The 10,089-nt window shown below is 38.0% G+C and overlaps 1 protein-coding gene across 1 annotated transcript in view; it reads right to left on the reverse strand.

Moving 5' to 3' along the window:
- SMC5 (structural maintenance of chromosomes 5) overlaps nt 1-10,089 on the reverse strand; it is a 47,373-nt gene that overhangs the window by 30,224 nt on the left and 7,060 nt on the right. The window contains exons 5-7 of the mRNA XM_009635453.2: nt 9,727-9,861; nt 8,590-8,730; nt 4,224-4,385 (exon numbers count right to left, since the gene is read on the reverse strand). Coding sequence (XP_009633748.2) covers nt 4,224-4,385; nt 8,590-8,730; nt 9,727-9,861 — 438 coding nt within the window. The remainder of the gene's footprint in view (nt 1-4,223; nt 4,386-8,589; nt 8,731-9,726; nt 9,862-10,089) is intronic.

Genomic DNA, 10,089 nt, shown 5'->3' on the forward strand with positions numbered 1-10,089 from the left:
GGAACACTGCAGAAGGAAGGAAAAATTGTAAGTAAATTCCAGTGCAAATATGGAAACAAACACAGCACTCTCGCTGGAAGAAATGTCTTCCCACAGAGACACACGGTAAACGCTAAGATGCATCAAGAACAGAGAAAATGCAACTATGCGGAATCTTTTCCCTCTCACAACCTGGAAGGTGCACACAAAAATTTAAAGACTCTGACTCTACAGCTATTTGCATGAAGGCAACATGGAACAATACATCTTGGTCTTGCAGTTGACTGTAACGCAGTACTGATGCTCTCAGTATGCTGCTCTGTGATGCTCTCTCCAATGACCTCAGGCAGGTGCTTTGGAAGAGGAAGCTCGCTCCCAGGAAACGGATGCAAAATATTCACAAAACAATTCTGAAGACTTTCAAAATCAGGACACTAGTAAGGAAATGGAATTCAGTTTTTCAATTATCATTATGTTTGCAGTTATATATATTTATATACACCTACCTTACCAAACAGACTAACAACTGTAATTGTCTTTACAGTTTTCATGGCACAACCACAACACACCACTTTATACTGTCACACCACTTTATACTGTCAAATATTGCTAAAAAATTGCATTGCATAGTCCACTTTGTTCAAATGCCTTTAAAGAGCCTAAAGAGGAAACTATTCTAGGATTCTCTGACACAGTTTTATCAAACTCTTCCTGCAAATTTTTTTTTCAGAAACTACACTTCCTACACACCCAAAGTACAAAATTTTACTAAGAATTCTAAGTCTAACCAAATCCTTAAAAGGGTTTTAACATAGACAGAGACAAGAGAAATAGTCATGCCATGTCTCAATACATTAATTTCTTCCCAGATTTAGCTCTGCCTTTACTTTCAGTCCAGCTCCTTCTAGGCAAAAATCTAACACCACACATGGCTTCTTGCCAACAAAGCGCAAACAAGATATGATGAAGAGGTGGTTTCTCTCTGCTCTCACATACATATCCTCAACCCGAGAGCATGATCTCAAGCAGCAGCCAAGATTACAGTTATCTGATAAAGGATGTAAGCCTGGACCAAAGGGCTTGAAGAAAATTATGCTGCCTACAGGTCTGTGTGTCTGAAATAGAGAGGAGTTAAAATGCTAAACTGCTTTCCCTTAATGCCAAATTGAAATTTGGCATGGGGGAAAAAAAAACCCGAAAAACAACTTTTGGGCCAAAAATAGTTATACTGTCTTTGTAACAAAATCATTCATTAATTAACTCCTGCTGGCTTACAGCATAACCATCTGTGAAATGCTCAGTAAATGCTTGCACTTGAAAAGACAGAATTCTAAGTTACAATAAATTCAAGCAGTATCTATGAAAAAGGGAAAAACTAATGAAGAAGTAGCAATTTTAAGGTATGGTAGTTAAAAGCCTTAAGGTTTTGCCTTTTGGTCAAAACTATCTCCTGAGAGTGCAAGCAGCACTGATTCTCCTTTAAAGAACTTAATTTTCACAGCCCAACTAAGAAGGTATGTGGGAGGGAAACAGATTTCAGTACCCAAAAAAGAGCTATTGTCACAAAAGTTCAGAAAGTAGCAATACACCTCTAACACCTGGTTAACTTGCCTGATGTCATACAAATTGTTCAGGCCATATCCAGGTGTATAATTTATTCCCTTAAGCCTTTTTCCATTATTTTGGACTCTATGGGGGCTTCTTCAAGATTGAATTAACAATTCAAATTAGATTTGGATATATAATTTAACATCACAACAAAACTCAGGTTTGGAAATGTCTTATTATAATGTTATATGCAACACAGCATCAGCTATATGTCACAATCAAAATAATGGTAAATAATAACTGGAAAGCAGTATTAGAATATCTTAATAAGTCTTCCATAAATTACTTATTTCAAATGTAGCATCTTCCCTTTTTCCCATTTTTTTGGCTTCTGGAATACTGTAGAACAAAATGCACCTAATTCCCTCCGGGCCTCACTTCAGCATACAATTAACCTTCTGAACATTTAGTGTGTGCAAGCCTTACTCCGTAAGTTTAGATTGAGCAGAAAAATATGTTGACTCAAGGGTATGAGTCGATCAGCTAGTACATTCCCCCAATTTTTCTTTCTCAGTTCTGTACCAAATAGCCTATGTTGAGCACGTTTCCTGCAAGTTAAAACTAAAATGCTCACTGTTTTGTCCTAGGTTTCTCATACAAACAGAACATAACTCGTACCAAGAGAGGATAGCTTTCATATGAATATAGCCCAATACTTCTAAGAATTGTGGTAGCAATTGTTCAGTAGAATTCTTTCCTGTTTGAAAAAATGTATAACACTAATTAAAATGAGAGAGATCAGTAAAACCTAGCAGGAAAATACCAAGGGCTGAAAAGAAAGCTTAGCACTTCACAAGCATGAAGGCCTTTACTGCATTATGAAAATTAATTTCAAGTGTCCAGCTGTTAACTTGCCTCTAAGAAAGTACAGTTACACAAAAACCCACAAACCAAAAAACCTCAACCACACCCAAAAAAGCCCTCTTCGATAAAACTGCATTTTTAAACACTTAGGTATCTTGAATCACAGCATAATAAACTCTTGCAGTATGGTGGAGCACAAAATTCAAAGGATACATTTAGAAGAGTGCTTTCTTAATAATAATAATGTACTTGGGTAAATAATATTGGTATGGTTTACGTCACAACAAAAACAGACAACAATCTATGTTTTCTGTTTGCTGGTCTTTCTGGTTTGTTTTTGGTTTTGTGTTTGGGGGGAGAGTGCTTGCTTGTTTGTTTTAAGAAAGCACATGGACAGGGTATTAGCTCACAGTGCACTAAATGCCACTGAAGTTTCAGACCCTGATTCTACAAGATGCCTCACTACAAGAAAGATGTTGCGTTGCTGGAACATGTCCAGAGGAGAACAACAAGCTGGTGAGGGGTCTGGAGCACAAGTCTTCTGAGGAGCGGCTGAGGGGACTGGGGTTGTTTAGTCTGGAGAAGAGGGGGCTGAGAGGAGACCTTAACGCCCTCTAAAACTACCTGACAGTAGGGTGTAGCAAGGCGGGGGTTGGCCTCTTCTCCCTGGTAATGGGCGATAGGATGAGGGGAAATGGCCTCAAGTTGCACCAGGGCAGGTTTAGGTTAGACATTAGGAAAAATTTCTTCACTAAAAGGGTTGTCAGGTACTGGAATGGGCTGCCCAGGGAAGTGGTCGAGTCCCCATCCCTGGAGGTATTTAAAAGATGGGTAGACAAGGTGCTTAGGGACATGGTTTAGTGGTGGGATGGCAGTGCTAGGTTAACAGTTGGACTGGATGATCTTAAATGTCTTTTCCAACCTAAATGATTCTATGATTCTATGACAGCAGTCCTCTACAAGTGTTGCATGTGCCTCCACACCAAGCCCTTTGATCTGATCAGTTCCCTTCAAACACAACTCACTGCAGCAAATATTCTCATGTGATCATTTAACTTTGGTTATCCATTAAAACTTTGTGCAGCCTATGCATCCAATGACTTCTGCAGCCTGAACAGTACATGACAGTTAAAATCCTGTGGAGAATTACAGTACTCTCCTACTTGTAATACAGAAATAGTAACTTTCTGTATCACCAGAGAGAGCACCTATTCAAAAAACAGATAGTAAGCTGTAAGGCATAGGTAGGCTTACCATTAAATTCTCCTAAGCATGAAAGTATTCACAACTGATGGAAGACTACTGTCTAATGAAAAAATCATACCCTACTTATTGAATTAGGTTAAACATTAGAGGAATGCTTTTAGGCCAGAAAAGTTGTAATTTAGCTTAAATTAACCACCCAAATTGGCTGCACTTTAAGAAGATAAACAGAGCATCCACAAACCCAAACTACAGAACAGATGAAAATAGGCAACTAATTCAGTATAAGTATCTAACTTAGAGAAACTGTAACGTTACATCCCTGAAGGTTTTGAAGGTTCCATAAAGAGAACTGTAAAATTTGTGTGCTCTTATAGTACCAAGAGAGTGGACTTTCAGAGCTGCTACTGAAAGTTTACTAAGAAATTTATTCCTTGAGTTTAACTGCTTTTAATGGAACGGAGACATGGAGAAGGCAATGAGAACCAAGGGCATGAGTACTTCAGAGAAATTTCTTCCAAAACACACCATTATGGCACAATAAAGAGGTTGTTGCTTTACACTTGATAAAGCTGAACACAGAACACCTGAAATACTACATACATTAACCGAGAACTTAAAATACCTACCTTATCTCTGATTTTCACTTCCAGACTCTTAAAATATTCTTCAGTTTCTTGGATTTTTTTTGTCACTGGGGCCTGCATTTCTTTCAGATTCTTCAGTTCTTCCTTGGCTTGGTCTCGGCTTTGTTTCACTTCCTCATGCTGCTGACGAACATTTTCATATTCCTTGGAGGAGTTGAAAGCAAAATAATTAAAGACTTTTGTCTTCTATTCCAGTATTTTATACTGCTCCAACTTTTTATTTAATTGTACATGAGTTTTAGAAGAAAAATCTCATTCAGAAGCTAGTATTAGAGCAACTACTTAAGTAATCCTCCTGTTACTAGTCACTATGACTAGGAGATATAGTGATCATTCAGTCCCCAGTGAACAAGCACACACATTTAATGGTTCTTAAATAATATGCAGTTCAAGTATCAGAAGAAATGACCAATTTGTCTGCAATTACCTTGCCTCTAAGTCCATCTGGGATCAGTGTGGAAAAAGTAACTCTTTAGCCCCTTCTGTCCATAGTTTGAGCACTACTTAGGCAGAAGTCCTCAAGCTAAGGAGCAAATAACCACAGAAAACTTCAGGAGAAAGAAAAGGAAGGAGCTGGACACATCATGAGAGCCAGTAACAGACATAACCCTTAAGTAAACCAAGGATAGAGACAGAGTGGAACACAACTTTGGAAAACAAACAAAAACTCCACCATACACCACAAATACCAGAGAAGTCACTCTCTAGGGAGATGCATTCCTAAGACAAAGATGGTAAGCAGTGTGGTGACCAAGAATGTCCACTTCAGGAAGGTGGGAATTCAGGGGAGAAAGTAGTCTAGGCTGAAGGAGTCATTACTAGTGAATTTTTTTGTGTTATGCTCTCTGGATGAGGGAAAAAAAATGAACACCACCACCCCACCACCCCCCCCCAAAGCCAAAAACAACAACAAAAAAAGAACATGACATTCAGTGATTATTAAGGGTTCATGAGAAAAAAGATACTCAGAGGACCAGAGGGAGGAGCAGATACATGTACTTGGGTGTGCAAAGGAAGGGAAAGCCATTGGATTTGGCAGGTACTAAAGAAAGCCCCTGGTTTAGAGCATATTCCTGGATTATTCCAAGCTTTGAGGCATTAAAAAAAAAATAAAGATAGCCTGCAAGCTCTATCTGTAAAAGCTTTGCTTTATCTGCTACCACTTTTTCCTAGTTAGTTATTTAATTACACTGCTTGTAAATGCACATGATTAATCACTAATGAATCAACTTAGGCTATTAAAACCAAGTTCTTTCTTCATAGTATATTTTTCATAAAGCCAAAAAGCGTTTGAAGAAAGCTGCTGTAATTCTATGATGTGGAATACAATCAGTAGCCACCATTACAAAGTTACAGAGGTAAAGCAGTTATACTTCCACTTAGCTGATAGAATAAGCTTAAAATGTAGCTCTGCTCTAAATAAGGTATTATATTTCAAGGTTAAAGCAAACGCACACACATGCAGTAAAGTGTCATGACATGGTTTTTATATAGCAAATCCCTTCAAAACTTTAAGAACACCTGACTTTCACTAGGTCTCTGTGTTTTGGTAGCCTTTAAGCAAAAAACCTTGATGCCTGTAATTATCCACTTAGCTAAAGATCTGCAGAACTTCCAAAGGATTTCAGCCCTTCCAAGAGGTATTTGCACCTTAACTATTTAAAAAATCTTTTCTCAGTTACGAATGGGAGAGGAGAAAAAGAAGAATGGACACTGCTTGATCAAAACACATTTTCAGAATTACATGTTTTCAGGACATTTACAGCAGGAGGAACACCACCTCCTGCTGCTATCCTACCTTAAAACAGTATACCTTATGGTATACCATACTACCTTAAGCTTAAGCTTAGAGAGGTAAAAAAACCCTTTTAAGACCCTACAAAGAGAGTCAAAAAACCTGTAGCTCCTTAGATCTGCTCAGTGACTGTAGAGGTCACAATCATTTGATGGAAGTCCCATTAAGGTACACACAAGAACATAAAACATCCCCTAAATCCTTGAGTCCAAATCTTTAATGTTGTACTCCTAGCCTCCATTTTATGGAGTTTAAAGCAGATGCTAAAAAGCCTATTAGACATAGACGTATTATATACATTTTTATAATGGTGTATAATTCTCCACTTACAGAAGCAGCGGGCACCGACTAGAAAAAACACTTGACTAGAAAAGTGTTCCTCAGGTGAAGAGCAGTGGAGTCTTCAGGATAAAAACACAGTTCTACAGTGTTCAAATGGTAAAACAAGTTCATCCCTAGACTTCCTCTTTTCCACTAGGATCAAGAGACAATCTGTTGTTACATTTCAGTTGACCTGCTTTCAGGCTGCTGTCTTCTCCACTTTGTAACACACTGCAGTGTTTATACATCTGCCTCCTGGCTGATCTGGAGGCTCACCTAGCTACTGTTTTATTACAGAAGCAATTCTAAACAGCTAGGGATGTTTGGTCTACAAGTAGAAACCTACCTTTTGGGGAGGATGGGGGAGGGGGAAGAACCACAGAAGGAAGAATAAATACCCATGCTACTCTCAGCTTTGGTGAACCCAATTTTAGGACACCAATAAGGTTTATTCTTAGGATTAAACAGTGCTAATTCAGATGAAAAAGAAATATGCCCTTTGAGAGAATGCATTTCTTCTTTTAGAGAGAGCTTGATATTTTGCAATATAGGAGAATACCAAGAGATCTAGCAGAAGGATTTGACAAACCGCAAAATAGCAACAATCTCATACACCGAAGATCACTATAGAACATCAAATTTTGTTGCAGTCCATAGGTGTATTTCTACTTACTACAACAATTATGTTGATGATCCTTGATTTCAACGGTAGATTATCTACAGGCAAGTGACTTCTGGTAAACACTACTGATTCTGTACTACAAATTGGAACTTCACACAGGCGTCAAAACACAGTTATTTCTATGGATTCAGTGGCCAAAAAGTTAAATTTCTCCCAACTGAGTGCACCCACCAAAAGCAGTTAATATACTCAGCAACGCAAACTGCCTAGAAGACAGCAGTGAAAGAGTAAGGTGTGAAGAAGTCTGACTAAATTTGGTTAAGAAACACATAACTAACAGCAATGTTCTCAAACGTATGGAAGGCAATTTAACTGACAGCAGATAAGATTCTTAACTTAGTTTCCCCCTGCCAATTTCCAACCAGCCTTCAGAGAGTTCTGTAAATATCTTACAGTAGAGAGCAACCAGTATCAGTCTACGTTAACTATGCAAGACTCGTGTCTCTCCTAATAAAATAACTCTCTTTAATTAAGCCAGGCTAATGCATGTGTAGTAGGAAACACCTGCATCATTCAGCAAGTGCAGAAGTCCAATCCTAATGGCACAGAGTGTACAGCCCATCTCCTTAGCACCTACTACCATCCGTCTATTTCAATTGCTGCTCCTACATCCCTCTGTGCTGTTAACACAGAGGTTTGAAGGCGGTGAAGGTATATCCCCTAAGTCCAGGTGCTCTTCAAGACACATGGGGCAAAGTTCTTTGAATACCCATATGAGGCTTTGTCTTCTTCAAAACTGCAACAAAATACCTTACAAAAGTTTTCTGCATCCTCCACAAATATTACATATAAGTTTTTCTAAGTTCTGTATCTGTATTTCATGAATTCTATACAGCTTGGAAACAAGGCAAACAAAATAGTGCTTCAATATGATAAAATCCATGTAATCTTAAACTGTTTATAGTAATTTAATCTGACTGACCACTCAACATTAAACTAAACTAAAAAAGTGCTGTTCGGCAAGACTTATTTTGCTTTGTATAAATGACCCGTCCTTGATTCTAGGCTCCTGAATTTGTTTAAAATTTCCATCTCTCAAAATGCCAACATTTTTGAGATTAGCAACTTATATTCACCATTATTTGTGTCATGCACACCAAACGTCAATTAGTAAATTAAAATTAGTGAAGGGGGAAGGCAATCTGTAAAAAAAAAAAAAAAAAAAACCAAACAAAAAAAAAAGAGTTACAGCTAGAAGGACCAAGTGGAACTGACTAGGCACATCTGAAATTAAGCCAGTTGTGACTGCAAGGAATAAAAGGAGTACCACTCTTGGCCCATATTGCTGGCTTTCCTAAATGGGCAGTAACCACTTAAGATACTTAAGCAACTTCTTCAGTCCAGCTACAGATGGAAGCAAACCTCTGATCAAAGTTAGGCCAAGAACAGTGTTTCAAGACCTGGCCTGTTTGCACCAAGCAGTTGTAATGATGTTCAAGTTACTCTGGTAAAATTTCTTTTAAAGAAACTTTTGGCATATTTCTATTATTGCAGTATCAAGAAAAATGGGTTAGGTAAGAAAAACACTGAAAAGAAAACAAAAAACTTACCACCCAAGGCCGTTTCCTCTCTAGCATCTCAATTAAGTCTAGATGTCGCTTGCGCTCATGGTATCTCTCAACATCTTGTTTGTATCGTTCAATCCTCTGTTTCATTTTCTCCAAAGAGTTCGTTTTGTCTCTGCACAAGTTCTGTAAAAACATACATTTTCATGTTTTACAGTATCTACTCAGTGAAAACACTTCTCAGAAATAGTCCACACCTCACCCATACATTAAAGCATAAATTTAACACTAGAGAGGACATTTTAGTACAGTGGTAATTAGAGGGGAACGACCCAACTAGGAATAGTTGTCCAGCTTTTTCAAGTACATTTATCACATACTTGCTGTGAAAACAAATCTAATTTAAACAAAGAAAATGTTTTAATTTTAACTGCTGAAGCTTCCATTCATCTAGACATTTCTAAGCCACCATAACTGGTTTTGGTAAATACAAGTAGCAAAAATACTTGTGAAAGATCTTGTAGAGATTTGTACCAGAAACATTAAGGTTGGTATGAGAATGTAGTATGTATGAGTGTTTCCAAGACACCATTTCTAGCAGTAACAGCAAGGAACACATTATTTCTGAAAAGATCACTAATCCTGTGCTCTGGTAAGATCACAGAACAAGCAACTGTCAGGGGAAGTCCCCACATCCTAAAACCAGGACAGCAACAAAGCTGTAGCTTATTGCATACACTCTGCCTTTTCCTCTTGGTCTTTTAATACTCTAAACCAGGAAAAACAGGTAGGAGGCAACAATCTTGTCCATAATTTATGGAAGTTGAAGTCAGCAAGATTAAAGAAAAGGACCACCCTGTAACGGCTGATGACTTCTAAAAGGCATAAAAGATCAATCAGTCCAGAAAAGTTGCTGCCTGTCAAGAATCCCAAGTTCTGAGTACTTGACAACAGGCACCCTTGTCCTCTGTGTCCAGACCACTTGCACACACGGGTCTTCGTGCTTACGAGCATGTAACTGTTGGAGTGAATGAATTCTGAGAGAAGATGAGGATGAAGTCAATTTACCATAGACTTTGTAAATAAATACCACCTTCTAATTCTGTAAGATCTCACATTAGATTTTATTACTTTAATTTTCCTACAGTCACTGTTCCCTGTCTCTAAAATGTACATGTTTACCTCCAGTTCTCTTTCCTTTTCTCTGAAGTTTTTCAGTTCACAGTGAAATTGGTACATTTCTGGAGGACCAATGGATTTTTCGGTGGCTTCAAGCAACTCAATCTTGCTCAGTTTTGCGAATTCTCCAACCCTGTCCTACAAAATAAAGTGAGTTACAAAAATATAGCACTAGTTAGAACAGTGCAATACAGTAATACTGGATTTAAACACCACAACTTACTTCTCATGAACATCACCTGACTCACAGTTCTATGACAGACAGCTCTGGCATGGTTAAGTTAAGCATAGTATGACCATCTCATAAAGTAGCAACCTAAACTTTTTTTCTTTTTTTCCTAAACTTTTATAAGATTTCATACATGG

Source organism: Egretta garzetta, unplaced genomic scaffold (assembly GCF_000687185.1).
Source record: "Egretta garzetta isolate BGI_Z169 unplaced genomic scaffold, ASM68718v1 scaffold173, whole genome shotgun sequence".
Taxonomy (NCBI): Eukaryota; Metazoa; Chordata; class Aves; order Pelecaniformes; family Ardeidae; genus Egretta; species Egretta garzetta.